The sequence below is a fragment of the Asparagus officinalis genome, chromosome 5, assembly GCF_001876935.1.
Source record: "Asparagus officinalis chromosome 5, Aspof.V1, whole genome shotgun sequence".
Taxonomy (NCBI): domain Eukaryota; kingdom Viridiplantae; phylum Streptophyta; class Magnoliopsida; order Asparagales; family Asparagaceae; genus Asparagus; species Asparagus officinalis.
This window is the reverse complement of record NC_033798.1, coordinates 95,967,824-95,988,814: the sequence shown is the minus strand read 5'-3', so window position 1 is coordinate 95,988,814 and position 20,991 is coordinate 95,967,824. Positions and strand designations below refer to the sequence as shown.

At 28.1% G+C, this 20,991-nt stretch overlaps 1 protein-coding gene across 8 annotated transcripts in view; it reads left to right on the top strand.

Moving 5' to 3' along the window:
- The window catches only part of LOC109840263, a 28,767-nt gene extending 8,571 nt beyond the window's left edge, over positions 1-20,196 (top strand). The window contains exons 3-4 of one of the 8 annotated variants that reach the window (XR_002246839.1): positions 15,607-15,742; positions 20,035-20,196. Coding sequence is in view for 1 of the 8 variants with exons in the window: in XM_020408839.1 (XP_020264428.1) it covers positions 19,117-19,307 (191 nt within the window). In the remaining 7 variants the exon portion in view is untranslated. Of the gene's footprint in view, positions 1-15,606; positions 15,743-19,116; positions 19,390-20,034 lie in introns of those variants that run through there. The other 7 variants (XR_002246841.1, XR_002246838.1, XR_002246840.1 and 4 more) reach the window with 7 other exon arrangements.

The window sequence follows — 20,991 nt, the reverse complement described above, 5'->3', positions numbered from 1 at the left end:
TATTTTTGACATTTTATTTTAATTTTTAAACTTTGCAATTTCTTAAACTTATATCAAGTTTTCATGACTATAAGGTTCTTAAATATCTTGTTTTTCACTTCAACATAGATAACTTGTTTTGCATTTCGCTTAGTTTCCATATGTTCCAATTTCTCTTACTTTCCAGGCGTTTTAATTTCTTATGTTTTAGTTCTCAAACTTTCCTAATTTTCAAACTGTTTTCAAGTTTCATACTTTATAGAAAAAGAATTAACCTTGAAAATTTTCATCAGTTTAAACTATAAAAATAGGTTTCCATGCATTTCAATTATCATTTTTAGATATTTACGTTTCACACCTTTCAATTTCTTTAACTCTTTCCATTTTTACATATTTTCAAAATTTTCAAACTTTCTAATTTCACAAACTCTTTTCCATTTTTATATAAATTACAATTTTCGAGCTTTGTAATATCTAAAACTTTTTGACATTTTTAGCTTTTTAAAATTTTGAATTTTTTAAGTATTTTGAGTTTTCATAACTTTACAAGTTGCGTTAATTTTTTTTAAGTTTCCAAACTTCCAATTTCTTGAACTCCTTTGGCATTTCGGCATTTCGCTATAATTTCTGAACTTCCAATTGCTGAAACACTTTTCATGTTTCATATTTCTTAATAAACTCTTAATTTTTTTCAATGTTTTGAATGGTTGAAATAAATAAACTAACTTTTTTTGCATTGTTGAAACACTTTTCAAATACAAGTTTCATTTCCAATTTCTTAACTTTTTTTTCAATGTTTCATTTTCTTTTAGATTTTTAACTTGTCAAACTATGTTAAAGTTTTCATGATTTTTTTTAAAACCTCTTAATCATTTCTAAAATTTTGAACTTTCCAATTTATCAAACTCTTTCCATTTTCGCATATTTTCACTTTAAATTTTAAAAATAGGTTTCTCACAAGTTTGAATTCCTTTTTAAGATATTTTCTTTTTTCATATTTTTAGTTTTTTCGAACTTTCAAATTTATCAAACTCTCTACCTTCTACCTATATTTTTTTTTCTCCAAACTTTTAAATTTCCCGAACTCTTTTTCATTTTTACGTATGTACATATTTTGAAACTTTCTGACATTTTTTAATTTCAAACTATTTTCAACTTTTCATTTCGCTTAGCTTTCAAGCGTTCCCATTTTTCATACTTTAATTTTTAAACGTTCCAAAATTTTAAACTTTTTTGATATTTCACTTCTATTTTCAAGCTTTCACTTTCAAAAACCTTTTTCAAGTTTTCATAATATCTTTAAAATTTCTTAATCTTTTCTAAGTTTTTCAAACATTCTAAGTTATCAAACTCTTTTCATTTCTACATATTTTCACTCTCTTCGAACTTTTTGTTTTCTTATATATTTTTGGCATTCTACTTTAATTTTCAGACTTTCTAATTTCTTAAACTTTTTTCAATTTTTTGTTACTCTAAGGTTCTTAATTATAACTTTTTTTTTCACTTTAACGTAGTTAACTTGTTTTGCGTTTTGCTTAGCTTTCAAATGTTTCAATTTCTCATACTTTGCAAACGTTCCAATCTTTCCCTTTTGCTTAGCTTTGGTTTTCGAACTTTCCAAAATTTTAAATAGTTTTCAAGTTTCATATTTTGTAGAAAAAGGATTAATCTTCAAAAGTTTTCATCTGTTTAAGCTATAAAATTAGATTCGTATGCATTTTTAAATGCCATTTTTAGATATTTACATTTCAAACCTTTCAATTTTTCTAACTCTTTCCGTTTTTGCATATTTTTAAAATTTTCAAACTCTTTTGAATTTTTATTTAATTATATTTTTTTAAACTTCCCAATATCTAAAACTTTTTGACGTTTACAACTTTTTAAGTTTTTTAATTTTCAAACTTTTCAAGTTTTCATAACTTTGCAAGATTTTCCTTTTTGCATATTTTTAAAAATTTCAAACTCTTGCATTTTTATTTAATTACATTTTTTAAACTTCCCAATATCTAAAACTTTTTGACGTTTACAACTTTTTAAGTTTTTTAATTTTCAAACTTTTCAAGTTTTTTTCATAACTTTGCAAGATTTTTATAAACTTTTTTTTTAAAGTTTTCAAACATCCAAGTCCTAAACTCCTTTGACATTTCATTATTCTTTCCAACTTCCAATCCCTTAAACACTTTTCATGTTTCATATTTCTTAAAAATAGTCTTAATCTTTTCTGTGTTTTCAAATATCATTTTGCTTATTTACATTTTCTTTCAAATTTTCTAACTTCTCAAACTTTTTTTCAAACTTCTAGTTTCTAGTCTTTTCATTTTCCAAATCCAATTTGTTAAACTCTTTCCATTTTCACATATTTTCACTTTCTTCAAACTTTCTAATTTCTCGTCTTCTTTCAACATTTACTTTCCAATTTCTTATTATATTTTCCGTTTTCAAATTTTATAAGATTTTCAAATACCTTTTTTTTACTTTAGCATAGTTGACTTGTTTTGCCTTTCAGCTTTTAAATGTTCCAATTTCCCATACTTTTTAAACATTCCAATTTTTCATAGTTTAACTTTAAAACTTCCTAATTTCAAACTGTTTTTAATTTTTCTTATTTTGTAGTAAAAAATTTTAATCTTTAAAAGATTTCAATGGTTTAAATTATACAAGTACGTTTCCCAATTTTTCAAAGGCTATTTTAAATTCTTTAAAAGATTTCAATGGTTTAAATTATACAAGTACGTTTCCCAATTTTTCAAAGGCTATTTTAAATATTTACATTTCAAACTTTCCAATTTCTGAAACTCTTTCCATTTTACATATTTTCAAATATTTTAAACATTTCCTTTTCCCAAGCGCTCTTGCATTTTTACAATTTTTCAAACATTTTAATTTTTGATAACTTTTTGATATTTTAAACTTTTTAAATTCAAACTTTTGCAAGTTTTCACAACTTTGGTTTTCTCTAACTTCTTTTCAAGTTCCTAATCCAATTTTTTCAAACTCTTTTGACATTTCCTAATAATTTTCAAACTTTTACATTTCTGAACGTTTTTTTCATGTTTTTGTACTTTTTATACATGTCCTAATCTTTTCTATGTTTTCAATCAAATTTACTTTTTCGTATTTTAAATAACTTGGTGTGTTGGGGATCATCCACAATATCGCTCAATCATGTGATTTTTGAGGCGTCAAGGAGGAAATCCCCTCCTATGACAAGGATACCCATTAATTTTTAAAATTCTAGTTTCTAGTCTTTTCATTTTCCAAATCCAATTTGTTAAACTCTTTCCATTTTCACATATTTTCACCTCAAACTTTCTGATTTCACAACTACTTTCATAAGTCTATAAGTCTGTCAAATATCTGTTTTTTTCTCTTTAACATACTTTGAAACATTCTAGTTTCGCATACTTTGATTTTCAAGTTCTCACATACTTTTGAAACATTCTAGTTTCTCATACTTTGATTTTCAAAATTTCTAAATTTTTGAGTCGTTTTCTAGTTTATATATTTTTAAGAAAAAGTTTTAAATCTTCAAAAGTTTTCGACGCTTAAAATTGTAAAAATAGGTTTCTCATGATTTCAAATTCTATTTTTAGATATTTTCATTTTTTTTCAAATTTTTCAAACTTTCCATTTTAGCAAACTCTCTACATTTTGTTGATTTTCAATTTTTTCAAACTTTTGAATTTCCCAAAACTTCCATTTTTACGTATATAAATATTTTGAAACTTTCCAGTTTCTGAAACTTGACATTTTTAAATTTCAAACCATTTTCAAGCTTTCATTTCGCTTAGCTTGCAAATGCTTCCAATTTTCGTATTTTAATTTTTAAATGTTCTAAATTTACTTTAATTTTTAATCATTCTAAAATTTCATACTTTTTTGTCATTTCACTTTTAAATTCAAGCTTTCACTTTGTCAAACCCTTCTCATGTTTTCGTAATATCTTTAAAATTTCTTAATCTTTTCTTAGTTTTCAAACTTTACAATTTATGAAACTCTTTTCATATTTCACATATTTTCGCTCTGTTCAAACTTTTTTTTTTGCATTCTACTTTAATTTTTAAAATTTCCAACTTAATTTTTTTTACTTTTCATAACCAATAAGGTTTTTAAATATATTTTTTAACCACTTTAACATAGCTAATTTGTTTAGCATTTAGCTTAGCTTTTAAATGTTCTGATTTCTCTAATTTTTCGAACGTTCCTATTTCTTACGCTTTAGTTCTCATACTTTACAAAGTTTCAAATTGTTTTCAAGTTTCATGTTTTATAGAAAAATAATTAATCTTGAAAAGTTTTCATCGATTTAAACAATAAAAATGGGTTTCCATACATTTTTAAAATGACATTTTTAGATATTTACGTTTCAAACCTTTTAATTTCTCTAATTTTTACCTTTTTACATTTTTTTAAAACTTTCAAACTTCCCATTTTCAAAAGTCATTTACATTTTTATATAATTACTTTTTTTTTCAAAATTTCCAATATCTATAGCTTTTTGATATTTTCAACTTTATAATTTTTGAATTTTCAAACTTTTGCAAGTGTTCTTAACTTTTTGCATGTTGTCGCAAAACTTTTATTTAAAAGTTTTGAAGCATCCATTTTTTCAAACTCCTTTAACATTTCCTTATACTTTCCAAACTTCCAATTCCTTAATTACTTTTCATGTTTCATATTTCTTCAAAAAAGTCTTAATTTGTTGTGTATTTTCAAATACCATTTTATTTAGTTACATTTTCTTTCAGATTTTCTAACTTCTCATAATATTTTGGAAAAAGTCTTAAACTTTTCTAAGTTTTCAAACATTCTAATTTGTCAAATTCTTTCCATTTTCACATATTTTCACTTTGTTCAAACTTTCTGATTTCTCAACTTTTTTCAACATTTCACCTTTTAATTTCTCAAGTTTCTTTAGAGTTCTCAAAATTTTATGAGGTTTTCAAATACCTTTTTCTTTCACATGAACATAGTAGTCTTGTTTCGCATTTTCACTTAGCTCTCAAAGGTTCCAATTTCCCATACTTTTCAAACTTTCCCATTTCTCATGGTTTAATTTTCGAACTTTCCAAAATTTCAAACTGTTTTTAGGTTTTATTATTTTATAGAAAAAAGTTTTAATATTCAAATGATTTCAACAGTTGAAATTATACAAGTAGGTTTCCCACTTTTTCATAGGCTATTTTAGATATTTACATTTCAAACTTTTCAATTTCTCAAACTCTTTCCATTTTTACATATTTCAAATATTTTAAACATCCATTTTTCCAAACTCTTTTCTGTTTTTTTATTACATATTTACATTTTTTCAAACTTTTTAATTTTTGAAGCCTTTTGACATTTTTAAATTTTTACATTTCAAGATTTTTCAAGTTTTCACAATTTTAAATGTTTTCTCTAACTTCTTTCCAAAGTTTCTCAAACCCTTTTTAAGTTTTCGTAATATCTTTAAAATTACTTAGTATTTTCTAAGCTTTCGAACTTTCTAATTTGTCAAATTCTTTTCATTTTCACATGTTTTCACTTTCTTCATTGACATTCTACTTTAATTTTCCAACTTTCCAATTTCTTGAACTTTTTTCTTGTTTTCATAATTCTATAAGGGTCCTCAATATATTCTTTTCCCCACTTTAACATAGTTAACTTGTTTTGCATTTAGCTTACCTTTCAAACATTCCAATTTCTCATACTTTTCAAACGTTCCTATTTCTTTTGCTTTAGTTTTCAAACTTTCCAAATTTTCAAACTGTTTTCAAGTTTCATGTTTTATAGAAAATGAATTAATCTTGAAAAGTTTTCATCGGTTTAAAATATAAAACTTCTTTTCAACTTTCTAAACTTCCAATTTCGCAAACTCTTTTGACATTTCACAATAATTTTCAAATTTTTTCAATTTTTTTCTCTAACTTCTTGCGATAGAGGCTTTGTTGTTGTTGCTACTGCTATTGTTGTATTTCGTTTTCAATTTTATGTAGTTGACTTGTTAAACATTTCGCTTAGCTTTTAAATTTTCCACTTTCTCATACAAACGTTCCAATTTCTCATACTTTTCAAATGTTCCGATTTATCATACTTTAATTTTTAAAGTTTTTCACTATTTTGACATATCACTTTAATTTTTAAACTTTCCAATTTCTTAAACGTTTTTCAAGTTTTCATAAGGTTATAAGGTTTGCAAATATCTTTTTCTTTTTTTACTTTAACATAGTTGACTTGTTTTACATTGCTCTTAGTTTTCAATCGTTCTGATTTCTTATACTTTCCGAATGTTCTAATTTCTCATAGTTTAACTTTTAAACTTTCCGATCTGTTAAACTTTTTTATCTTCTCTTTAATTTTCAAACTTAGTTGACTTGTTTTACATGTTGCCAAGCTCTCAAAGGTTCCAATTTCTCATACTTTTCAAACATTCCAATTTCACATACTTTAATTTTCAAAATTTCCAAATTTTCAAACTTTTTTGACATTTCACTTTAATTTTAAAGCTTTACAAATTCTCAAGATCTTTTTCACATTTCTGTAATTTTTTAAAAATTCTTAATCTTTTATCCATATTCAAACTTTCCAATATGTCGAACTCTTTCCAACTTTACATAGTTTTACTTTCTTCAAACTTTCTAATTTCTCAACATTTTCAACATTTCACTTTAATTTTCAAACTTACCACAATTTTAAACGTTTTATAAATTTTCAAAACCTAAAAGGTTTTCAAATACCTTTTTTTCACTTTAATATAGTTGACTTGTTATGCATTTCTCGTAGCTTTCAAATGTTTCAGATGTTCAAATTTATCATACTTTAATTTTCAAACTTTGCGAACTTTAAAACTATTTTCTAGTTTTCATATTTTAGAGAAATAGTGTTAATCTTCATAAGGTTTTATCGGTTTAAATAATCAAAACAGGTTCGCCACATTTTCAATAACCATTTTTAGTTTTACGTTGCAAACTTTCCAACGTTTTTTTTCGATGTTTCCAAACTTCAATATACACAAATTCTTTTTACATTTCTGTAAAACTTTTAAACTTTCTAGTTTCTGGTGCTTTCATATTTTTTTAAAAAAAGTCTTAAGTCTTTTCTAAGTTTTCAATAGTTTTAACTAATTAAACGATTTTTTCCATTTTTTTCATATACCATTTTTACATATTTATATTTTTTCCAAACTTTACAATATCTCCAACTCTTTCCATTTTCACATATTTTCTTTTTCTTCATTCTTTCTAATTTCTCAAGCTTTTTGGACATTTCACTTTAATTTTCAATTTTTTTCAATTTCTTACACCTTTTTTAGATTTTCATGACTTTGTAAGGTTTTCAAATATCTTTTTTTCACTTTAACATAGTCGGCTTGTTTTACAATTCATTTAGCTTTCGAACATTCCAATTTCGTACACTTTAATTCTCTTAACTTTCCACATTTCCAATTTTTCAATTTCTTGAACCATTTTAAAGTTTTCATAACTATTTAAGTTTTTCAAGTATCTTTTTTTCACTTTAATATTGTTGACTTGTTTTATATTTCGCTTGGAGCATGCAAACGTTCCAATTTATTAGACGTTTCAAAATCTCCAATATCTCGCACTTTAATTTTCAAAACTTTTTGAATTTTCAAACCTTTGTTGAGATTTCAGAGCTTTTGTTGGATCTATGGAATTGCATCACCATGCCCTTTCTCCAGGGCAGAGAAAGGGTGAACAACTGACTTGGAATAAATGAAAGATGTGAAGTTGGGCTTAGATCAGCTTAGAAGGAATGATACTCAAGTGAAAAGTGAGGCTTCGGGTCACACTTTTTCATGAACGGTTCTTCTATTTCGCAGGATTGAGCTAAAGTAAGGGATAAAAAAACAGCCGTATAGGCACTGTAATTTTCAAGCTTTACAACTTCACAGACTCACATTTTTGTACTTTTTTGAACTTTTTAAAGGTTTTCATAACTTTTTAAGTTTTTCAATCATGCTTATTTAAAAAAATTTCTTAATCTTTTCTAAGTTTTCGTACTTTCTAAGTTGTAAAACATTGTCCATTTCACATATTTTCACTTTCTTTAAACTTTTTGATTTCTCAACTTTTTAAAGCTTTCCTGTTTTTGAAGAATTTTTTTCACTTTAATGTTTTCAAAATTTGAGACTATAATAACATTTAACTATACTATCAATTATTTTAATTTCCAATGGTTATTGCCATAGCTCTTAAAACTTCGCATTAGTTTTCAAATGATTTCAAACTTTACAATTTCCTAAAGTTTTCAAGTTTCATAGCTCAAGTTTTTCAGAATTTTCAAGTTTTCAAGCTCAATAGCTTTCAAATATATTTCACTTTATTATTTTGCTTAGTTTTCGTACTCTAAAAGTATTAATCTTAAAATCTTCTTAATTATTTTATGTTTTAAAATAACTTTTACATAACTGCAATCACTATTTTTACATGTTTTTATTTTCATTTTATTAGCCTTGGATTCTATAGATATTTATTTTTGAAGGCATTTTACTATAATTTTATACTTTTAACCTTTTAAGAAAAAATTTCAAACAATTCGCCTTAATGATGCTTTTGCTTTGTTGACATTTTACGATATTTTGTACAATTTACCCTATTGTCACACCCCGGAAGTGTGAGCTTGTTGGTACGATGCTAAGTTGCACCGATATGGATGTAGGTACGGGTGCGGGTATGAGACAACAAATTTGTGAATGGTGGGGTACGGGAACATGACTGAAACTCATAGGATATAATCATAGTCCTGAGCTATATAAACGACCCTTTTACATTGCAGTTCTTGAGGCTGAAACGAACTCAAGTTTTATCCAAAAGTTAAAAAAATGGATGTGAAGTGTAGGATATATATCCAAAAAGTTTATGACGAGCGTCTTAAATTAAACATGCGTTGTATAATTGAGTGGTGTGAATAAACATGTGCATATATTTAAGGAGTGTACACGAAGTGTTGAGTACAGGTGCGGGTACGACACACGTCCCGTATGGGTACTGATCCAGCTCCATTTTAGCAATACCTAGGTAACTTAGGCGCGATATAAGCCGTGGATCCCACTGAGTCAACACATGGTTTGGCTTAATCCACTACTAAAATTGACTAGTTATGTTGCACTTAATCCATTGCCGTTCAAATTTTCGCGACATGATACATCCTAGTATCACCACCATGTAGAGTGGACTCTAGAGATTGCTCCTATGGGCGGCTCTAGATGTGGTTTTAACCGTACTCACACGATGTAGCACTTAGCCCGACATAGCACTTAGCTCCACACTTTTGACTAGCTAACTGCTTTGATACTGTTTGTCAAGCAATGGGCTTGCGAGCTAGTTAGCGCGATGTAAGTCGTGGCGCCTACTAATGCAAAATATAGTTTGGCTCAATCCACATCCATAATTGGCTAGTCAATGTTGCACTTATAAACCATTCAATCTCTCAATCAATATCCGATGCGGGACTATGTTTTGTAGTATAACATATATATTTGAATATTTGATCCCTAATTGGTAATTTACTATGGTTTTTAAAATGTTAATTAATAACAAATGGGGTTCTATATGTTACTTTTCACTTTAATTTTCAAACTGTTTGGTTTCTTAATCTTTTCAAATTTTCATAACTCAAGCTTTTCAGACTCTTTCACGATTTTAAAGCTTTCAAGTTTTCAAAGATCTTTTTTTTTTCATTTCAAGTTTTCAGACCTTAATGACATTTTACTATATATTTGATTGTTTTAATCTTAAATGGTTCGATTACAGTAGTTTTTAAAATTTGGCTTTTATTTTCAAATAAATTTCAATCCTTTCCAGTTTTCAACACCCAAGTTTGTTAGAGCTTTCAGGTTTTTTCAAGCTTTCAAGTTTTCAACTCTATTTTTCACTTTTAACACTATTTTGCTTAGTTCACATATTCTAAAAGTCTTAATCTTGAAAATTCTCGAACGATGTTAAGTTTTGAAATAACTTGTACATAATTTCAAACCTCATTTTCACATGTTTTCATTACATTTTATTAGCCTTGGATTCTATAAATATTTATTTTGGGTGACATTTTACTATATTTTGGTACTTTTCAAATCTTTTGAAAAATAATTTTGAACAATTCGCCATAGTGAGATTTTTGCCTTAGTGGCGTTTTACTGTATTACTTGCAAGTAAAATGCTATTTATTTCAATATTTTCATCTCAAATCGGTAATTTACTATGGTTTTCAAAATTTTAATATCAAATGGTTTTATAATTTACATATTACTTCAATTTCAAAAAAAATTCAAACTTTCTAATTTCTTAACCTTTTCAACATTTCATAACTCGGTTTTTCAGACTTATAAACTTCCATTCCACTTTTAAGTTTTTCAAACCTTAATGACATTTTACCATATTTTCGATTATTTTAATATCAAATGGTTGTTTTACCATAGTTTTTAAATTTCGCTTTTAATTCAAGTTAACTTGATTTTTCAGGGTTTCAAGCTTTCACCTTTCAAATCTATTTTTCTCTTTAAAATATTTTTTTAGTTCCAAATTCTAAAGTCTTAATCTTGAATATTTAAAACGAGTTTTACATTTTGAAATAATTTTTACGTGCTTTTTAACACCATTTTCACATGTTTTTATTTTTATTTAATTATCCTTGGATTCTACTATATTAATGTTTATTTTCGAAAAAAATTTACTATATTTATGTAATTTTCAAACCTTTTAAGAAGTTTTTTCAAATAATTCGCGTTAATGACGTTATTAATTTAGGTTACGTTTTGCTATATATTTGAATGTTTTCATCTCAAATCGGTATTAACTTACGTTTCACTTCCAATTTCTTTAACTTTTCAAAATTTCAGAACTCAAGTTTATCAAACTGTTTCACAGTTTTAAAGCTTTTAAGTTTTCAAAGATCTTTTTTCACTTTCAAGTTTTCTGACCTTAATGACATTTCGTATAATTTTTGATTATTTTAATCTAAAATTGTTCATTTACCATAGTTTTAAAAATTCGCTTTAATTTTCAAATGATTTTCAACCTTTTCAAATTCTCTAACTTTTCAAAGTTTTTATAACTCTAGTTTCTTTGAGTTTTCAGCTTTTCATGCTTTCAAGTTTTCAAATCTATTTTTCACTTTAACTGTATTATGCTTTGTTCTCATATTCTAAAAGTCTTAATCTTTTAAAGTTCTCAATAGTTCTAAGTTTTAAATATTATTTACAAGTATTCAAACACCATTTCACATATTTTTATTTTGATTTTATTAGCCTTGGATTTTATAAATATTAGTTTTGGAAGATTTTTTACTGTAATTTTGTACTTTTCAACCCTTTAAAGAAAAATTCAAACGATTCGCCTTACCTCAGAGTGTTATTTTATGATATTTTTTTACCGATTACTATATATTTAAAAATTTTCATTTCAAATCGGTAAGTTACTATTTTTTTTAACATTTTAATATCAATTAGTTCTATAAATTACATTTCACTTTAATTTTTAATTTCAAACTTTCCCATTTCTTATCTTTTAAAAAATTTATAACTCAAGTTTTTCACATGTTTTCATGTTTGTAAAGCTTTCAAGTATTCAAAGATATTTTTTTCTTCATTTTCAAAATTTCAGATCTTCATTACATTTTACTATATTTTCGATTTTCTAATCTCAAATGGTTCCTTTACCATGATTTTTAAAATTTTGCTTTAATATTCAAATGATTTTCGAACTTCCCAATTTCTAAAACTTCTCAAGTTTTTATAACTCGAGTTTTTCAAACATGTCGTATTGAGACATTTATGCTTTGGAAATGCTGTAATTTGATTTTGTTTTGTTTTGTTTTGTTTATTTCTACTTAGTTGCTTCTTATGCTCTGGGCTTTGTTCATGTGAACTTAGTGCCATGACTGTACTTACTTTTCAAATATATTTTTCATTTTGACACTATTTTATCATATTCCTAAAGTCTTAATCTTGAGAACTTTTCAATGGTTTGAAGTTTTAAAGTAAGTTCTACATAATTTCAAACATCATTATAACATGGTTTCATTTTTTATTTTATGACCCTTGTGTTCGACAAATATTTATATTGGAAAGGTAATATTACCATCCATCTTTTGTATTTTGACTGATTACCTTTCCATATATGAAATACTTATTCCGGGAGAATTTTAATCTCATTTCAAAATAGTTCCGGGTTATTCCCAGGATAATTTTAATCTTGTTTCAATATTATTATCCATTTCCTTTGCACCTATTGGCAGTGTATATTGACTGATTATTTTTCCAATAAAAGGTTCATATGAGATATTTCTTCTGTTTCACCAGCCATCTCTTTAGGCTTGTTGAGATCAGTTTTAATCTTGGTTACATATTACCATCCATCTTTTGTATATTGACTGATTACCTTTTTTAAATATGAGGTACTTATTCAGTATCACCAGCTATCTCTTTATGTTTGTTGAGATCGTATATTATCAACCAATATCTTGAACTGAGAAGCTTGGTACAAATTCTTAACTGTGTAAAATGTTTTGGGCTATTTGCAGGACAATTTTAATCTTTGATTCAATATTACCATCAATCTCCTTTGCACCTATTTGCTGTGTATATTAACTGATTATATTTCTGATTTTCATTGATGACCTTCCGTGAATTTGATGCGTTCATATAAGATGTTTATTCTGTCTCACCGGCTATCTCTTTAGGCTTGTTGAGATCAATTTTAATCTTCATTCAAAATTACCATCCATCTCTTTGTCTCTATGTACTGATTACCTCTCCAAATTTATGCTCATGAACCTTTCCAATTTTTGGTTCACTTATGACCTTTACTAATTTGATGCATGCATATGAGATATTTATTCAGTGTCACGACCCATCGAAACTGTCATCTCATCTCATCGCCCCAATGTATCTTTTTAGGCTTGTTGAGATTGTGTCCATTATCGACTAATATTTTGAACTTAACAGAAAAGTATGTTCCGTACGTATCATTTCTTAACAAAACCTGTTTGTTGATCTTCATTAAATCTTCTATCTCGAATAGATGACCTGCATTTTATGTACCTCTAAATTTATCAATTTCCTTCTATAGGCCAACTGGGAGAAGTGTATTGGTTACTTAGTAATAATTATAAGAAAGCTTGATACAAGTGACTTTTCCAATACTACTGTCCTATGACATCTTGTATAACATCCTTTGGCTTATAAAATTTTGCCATTGATAGATTCTTTTATATTGCCAATCCTTCTATGGGCCTGCTGGGAGAAGTGTATTGGTTACTTGTTACTAATTATAATAAAGCTTGATACAAGTTGACTTTTCCAATCCCCCATCCTATGACATCTTGTATGACATCCTTTGGCTTATAAAATTTTGCCATTAATAGATTCTTTTAAATTGCCTTGTAGAATTTCATCTTTTTCTCAAGATTTTTTTTTCTCAAAAAGAAAAAAAGTGTCCTTTAACATTTCAGATTTGTAAATTACATCTGATTTTCCCTTTAAATGTTTCAAAATTTGTATTTCCAGTCATTTACTCATTTATTCATTTATGATCGATATAACTTTTTTTTAAATCCCCAAGTTCTTGAATTTGAAATTATTTAATTGTTTTTAATACTCTTTTGATCTTTGGTTCCCCAAGTTCTTGAATTTGAAATTATTTAATTGTTTTTAATACTCTTTTGATCTTTGGTATTTCTTTTCCTACTACCTGTTATTTTCTGCAACCATATCGAACTTATAAAATAGTTTGTGTTACCATTATCAAATAGTTTCAAATTTTTTAGGAAATAGTATCAATGTTCCTGACTTGTTTTGTGAGTTTTGAAATTTTGAAATTTAATCTGAGGTTTGTATATGTTTTATTTACTTTCAAATAAATGTAATATTTTTGACAAATTTTGAATTGTTAAACTGGTTGGTGTATTGTCTTAGTTTTAACTTAACACTCTTTTTCCATACACACACACACACACGCACATACATAACTCAAAATTTGAAACTATAAATACCTGGTTTGTTTCATTTTTTATTTTTTTCTAGTAATAAATATACACTACACTTTATAAAAGGTTTCTAATTTTTTTGAATCAAAGTACCCATATGGTTTTCTCAAATTTTCAAAATAGTAAAATCTTTATGAGAATTTTAAAACTCTATATTATTTGGTGTATCATTTTGTTTTAAGGTTCCTCGTAGGCCTTTTATGTTATTGCTTCAAGCACTACCTTAACGTTTTCGAAGTTCCAAAAAAATTCTGTGAAAGAACAGTCATCTCTTAAAATTTCAATTGAAGTCTTGTCTTTTTAATTTTTGAAAGTAATTTTTTTCATTTATTAATTTTTTTTAGAATTTTTTAAAACCTGTTGATCTATGAAATTTCCAATTGATTTCAATAATTTTGAAAAACTGGAACAAAATATGGTGTTTTTATCTTGTTCCTTTTAATTATGGAGTTCGTTTTTAACTTGGTTTTTGACTTGTTTTTAACTTGGTTTTTGACTTGTTCCTTTTATTTCTGAGAAAGGTCTTCTATAATTACGTTCTAAATAATGTATTTCTTTAAAGCATCAAAATTGACTTGTATATTACATACTTCTCATTAATCATCATAACTTGCATCAACTCAAGTTGTCACATGTTATCGGTTTCCCAAGTTATGTGAACTGATATCAAGTGCTTCATTAATTCTACCCTCGGGTGATCTCACACATTTGAGAAGTCAGTCCTCAATAATATTAGTCTCGTTAGGCATGTTGATACATTCTGTTGCCCTATTCATACTCACCGGAAACTTGCAAATGTGTTTCATCTATTTATCGTTTTATGAATGTTTAAAATACAGCTTAACGTGATCCAACATCAGATCATTTCTTATAGATTTCCAGATAGTCTATAGTGCCTACTTTCAGTTACTAACTGAAACTGATGCCAATTCTAGAGTCTCACAGATATTTATCCGCGACCTAGTTGTTGATCCGGAGACTTGTAGAGGGCTTTCATAATTTTATTCATGCCCCAATTTTTGCACGCACTTCAATATTGATCTAGATCCTGTAGCCCCATCTAAGCCCTTAAGGTTATTGAGATTATATATTTCCTGCTTATCATTACCCACCAAAATTTGATACTAAGGGTTTCACTACATAAGTTTCCTCTCAGTTATTCTAAGTTATATTATGAGATTATATATTTCCATCTTATCACTATCATAAGATATTTTCTGAACCTCATTATGGAGCATATTCAATTGCTTAGACTTGGCGACAGTATATTTTACTTATCTTACTCATTGAAATTTGTCGAATCGATTTGCGATCAAGCTTAATTAGCCACCACTAACTACTTAACTAACTGTGGATCTCCTTAATTGACTAATTGATACCTTGTGCCACATTAATTTTACTATCATTACCCGTTAGTGATTCACATGCACTTTAGATGCTTACCTTGTGTGAGCTCCTCTTTTCTGGGCTTGTTACTCTACAGTCTTTTGGGTGACATCTTACATCCAGTTGGACTTACTTAGAGGTACGCTTAATCTGAATTTGATACAATGGGCACATCAATTCTACTCTCATTTATGCATCTCGTGCACTCTAAATATTAATTTCTTATCATAATGTGCACTTTTTGGGTTATCCTTATTGCAGTTTGTTCAGTGTAAGCATATATTGAGGTTGTATATGTTCACTTATTGGCACTCCCTTGAGCTTGTACCAAGGGGCTTCCTTAACTCTTCCCTATAGCCTCGGGTTAGAACCGGATTGACTCTAATTTAATATTGAGGTATTGACATTTGAACTTGCCTATTCTCTTCGATAATATGAATCTGAAGTTTCTTCTCTGAATCTAAAAGTATGTGAAATTATTTTCTTGTGTCCTATGCTTATGAAAATGTGGGACCTATTAAATTACTCAGTAAAATTTTTTAATTTAATTTTTCATCTTGCCACAAAATTATAGCTAAACTTTTGAAACTATATATAATTATTTCGTTAACTGTTTTAATTAAATTTCCTAGTACTAAACTCTTTCTACACAACTTTTCCAAGAGCTTTCTGGAATTTTGAGAAGTTTGTGGGATTTTTTGAAGTCTAAGCTTTATTTTTAGTGTACTTTTTAAATTACAGTAATATGACATTTTTATCAAAAAGATTTTGATATCTTGGTTGAAATTTTCTCTAATGGATTAGAAAATTTTATAAACCAAATATAGTTTTTGCTCTTTGTTTTTCTTTCCAGTTTTGCAGTTCTGAATTTTATCAAAATACTTCCTAACTTTTTAATTCTCAAGTATCAAAATTTTTAATGTTATCCATATGCTTTTTATTCTCAACAAACTTATGTTCTGTAGGTTATAATTTATCAAACTTGTAAATAGATTGCCTATTTTTTTTTACTTTGTAGTATAATGTGATGTGTTCCTATTGAGGATAAAATGAGAGAGAATCGACTAAGGTAGTTTGGTCGTGTACAATGGAGAACTCTTAACGCATCGGTTACGAAAAATGATAATATTATAGTTAATGGGAAAAAAAATCTAGAGGTAGTCCTAAGGAAACTTGGATAGAAGCAATTAAAAGGGATAAAAGGATATGATAATAGTTAAATAGAGGAAATGTCCGAATATCGAAAAAACTGAAAGAATAGGATTCATGTAGCTGACCCTAAGCGTTAGGGATAAAAGGCTTTGTAGTTGTTGTATAATGTGATGTTTTTTAAAGATGGTCTATCATTTTTTTAAAATTTTCCTAGTAATGAAATCTTATCTCTATTTCAAGAAAACACAATTCAACCTTAGAGCTTTTTGGAATTTTAGAAATTTGTGGAATTTTGAATCCAAAACTATACCTTTTTTTTTCATTTTGCTTTTTAATTATAGTAATATTGTAGTTATAAAATATTTTTGTCATAGAGTTCAAAGATTGATTTGAAATTTCTTGAAAAACAAAAGTGATGTGCTCAGCTCGCTTTTCATTCCATTCTAATTATAGTTGCACATATTACCCCCTACATTAGTCTCGCAGGCACTTAATATTGTTGTTAAACGTTATTATCCAAAATTTTCCGTATCAACGACCATTTTCTGCCTTCATATTGTTTGTTATTTGAACTTGATATTGATGATTTTCTCTTAGGGGTGAACTCGATTTGGATATGACACTTATCATATCCATATCCAATTCCTAAAAAACAGACATGGATACAGATATAGGTATTCTTCGATAAGAAAAAGTCATCCGTTTCCACAATTGGAAACAGATATGGTTTGGATATTAGGGAAGTGGATGTGGATACCATCACATATGCAAATCAGATATTTGGAAAACGGATATGATTCGGATATCAATCGGATAACATAAAATATCATGTTAATTGGACAATAAAAGTTATCAGTTAAACAATTTGTTTTGGACAGTAAGATCTCATGAAATTTCAACCACACTAACCTAAGCAAACCTCACAAAACTAAGAATTGCAAGCAATTGATTAGAAAAAAGTACGAGACAAGAATTACAACATAAAGTGCTGCAAATTTTTCTTCTAGGCCTCCCATTTTATTATATCCACTGATAAAAAAATAAATTAAATTATAGTATAACTTAAAATTGACTATAAATAAGTTTAAAATGTATAATTGTTACCTCTGTAAAAGCATGATCTAGTAAACCAAAAACATATGACGACATTTTAAATCGCATGCAATTGATATCAAGATAATAAAAAATTTAATAATATTCATATCTGTAACCGGGTCGGTGTCCGAATTCATATCTAAATCTATATCTAATCCATATCTGAATTTAAATAGTCGGACCGTATCCGAAAATTGAATCGATATTTGTATCCAACCAAAAATGTGAAACCATATTCGCATTTGTTTTGGGTTACTATTGTAGATCAGATCGGATATATACGGGCTATTTTGCACTTTACTTCCCCCTATTCGACCTCTGCATTTATCTATCTTGGCTTGTTAATCGTGTGTCTAATAGTTTTTACACATCAACTTTTATTTCTCGAACTTCATCCATCGTTGTCCATCGCTTCTGCACTAAATATTTACTATGTAGTTCTGTATTAACCGGTACCGTCATCCATTCTTTCTGCATTCATTCGCAGTGTGTAACACCATTTTATCAGTATGCAGTAGCACTTAATACTAAGTTGCATCGTGAGGGCATGCACTTTAGATATCTTCATATCATCAGCATCACCTTAAGCTTATTATCATTGGATATCACTCACTGCTTTTGTCATGTAAAATTTAACACTAGTTCTACCAGTTATGCTTATTTCTGTTATAAAATTATGTCATGTGGAGTACTAGATTTTGTTCAACTTCATTAGTTCTAGGGCCCGTACAAATTTTCATTTGACTTTTCAGCTATTTTTGCTTCTTATGGAGATTATTGTTTTTTTAAACAGTGTCATTTTGTTGTAATCTTTGAACTAGAAATTTCTTGTTCTAATTCTTTTTGCTTTAATTTTCGTAGACTTTGACTCTTAATATAGAACAGTTTTAGAATTTGGAAATTTCTAAATATGTTTCTTGAGAAACACAAAAATGATATGTAAAACAGGAATATTTGATTACATTGGTGCTTTGTATTTTTTTTTGTTCCAGTAATGTTACATACCGTGCTACTTTTATCTGGAAGATTTGAAAAAAAAAAATTTGGGTTGTAAGATTCACTTATAGATTTTGAAGATTTAAGAAAGCATGAAACCATGTTCTCTACTAATCTTTTAGAAGAAAATAAAGTGGTGCTTTGATTGTATCCTTGAAGTTTTTGAATTTCTTGAAATACTCTATAATTATTTATTTTATTTTCCTTTCTTTTGAATTTCTTGATTTTGTAGATATCTTTCTTGATGTTGTAGTATTGATAAAAGAAAAAGTTCACTTAAATTCTTGAATACTTGTATAGTTCCTCGTATAGTCATCCTAGACCTTCAAAATATTTTTGTAACCTTTGAATTAATAATAACTATAAGATCATATTTGGTGTACTTTTTATAAGAAGTTCTACTTTTTCTAGGTCTATAATTACCATATCCATATTTTTTCCTACTCATATTAATTATGGAGTTCTAATCACTCAAAACTTCATTTATTTGAATCCCAAGTCTGATAGTTTCTTGTGTTGTCCTTTTAGACTTTGAAGAACAACGAGATGCTATGTTATCTGAGTACTTCTATATGGAGTTGTACCAGTACCTGATATGTGTCGTACTCATTTACGCGAAACTTCTTGGACACTCTTTTCATATATGCATATATTTATTCAGACATGTACTCAATTATGTATTGACATGTACTCAATTATACAATGCATATTTAATTTAAAACACTCGTCATACATTTCTTGCATATGTATCCTACAATTCACATCCATCTTAGTAAGTTGTTGGATAAGGGTGTAGTTCATTTCAGCCTTAAAAACTATGATTTAAAGGATCGTTTACATATAACTCAGAACTATGACCATACCATACCATACGTAACTATCTGATGCAAATCACTCGATTCCCTATCAATATTTGAAATTATTGGTCATGTTTATAATCCATATTCATTGGTGATCATTTGATTGGCAGAGTTTGATTTCCATATTCTTTAAGTTGCCTTAATTGCTCTTATCACCTTTCTTCTTGTTTTTTGTGTATGGGTGGATGGGTGGGTGGGGTGGATGGCTGTGTGAAATGCTCTTGAGCAAAGACCATAGCCTGATCTTGAAGTCCGTCTTTTTTGTGTGAAATGCTCTTGAGCAAAGAACATAGCCTGATATTGACATCCTTCATCTTTTTCGAGTTTGTGTAACTGTGTGTGTGCGCGCGCGCGCGTGCGTATGTGAATGTGTGTGTGAAATGCTCTTTAGCAAAGACCAGTGAATTATCTTGGTTCCTTCATCTTTTTTTAGCATGGTCATGCTGTAAATATAGTAGTGTATCCTGTGTGCAGGCTATAATTTCGTAGTCCTACTGACTGATAGTCAATCTTTATGAACTACTAATAAGTTAAGATCTTTTCCATCTTATATGTGTCATGTTTTGAAATAAAAACACATCTATAGTTATATTACACAGGACAAAATATGCACAAGCTCAATTCTGTGGACTGTGACTTTCACCTGAAATTCATCATACTGCAGAGTTTGGAGTCTCTGATTCAATACTGATTGTGAAAAGAGGACGGATGAATCGAGAACCTAACCTCCATATGGATGCACTTAGTGATTCACCATTGAGTTAAGAAAGACCAGCAGAGAAGCAAATACTTTCAGGTTTGAACTTATTATTCTGATGGTAAGAATAGGAGATGGTGTAGTTCAAGCAAGAGCACCGCTGGTGTTAATTATACTGGGATTGACAATCCTTTAAGAAAGATAGCAAATATAACCAACATATCAAAACGAATGGACTCTAGAATCAATGAGCATCAGCTTAGAATCTCAGTGAGGCAGCAGAGTTAATTTAAGTCAAGTATGGAAGTCCGAATAATAAGGTGATCTCTTGCAAGATTATTGGCTTGGTATTTGATGCCAAGATCCTATAGAAAGGAGGCCCAAAGTCAAATTTGAAGGTTGTGATTCAATGGAATTGTAGGTTTTCAGTTTGCATCTTGACTCTCAGGTACTCCAACCTGGCATCTCATAATATTATGTCAACCTAATTTTGAAAATGCAGGAGAGTGCAGACATCTGGCTGAAGCAAAACAGGGTATGTTCATATAAGATACACACACAAAAAAAAGGACCTGACGGTGACACCTTCTAGATGCAACACGCGAGAGAGATAATCATTAATGTTGTAAAAGGGCCTAGGAATCCACTTAGGTGTCAGCTTAACCAATCTAGTATTCAACACATTTCAGCTATGTGATTGCCGCAGCAGACGTAGGAAGCCTAGATGCTAGGTGCTTTTCTTCATGCCTAGAACAGCATAGCATTTTCTTTTGACATATTGCTTTATATAGTAGATAGTATATGAAGGATTGATCGATAGCTTATGCAAATATTAGTGTTAGAGAA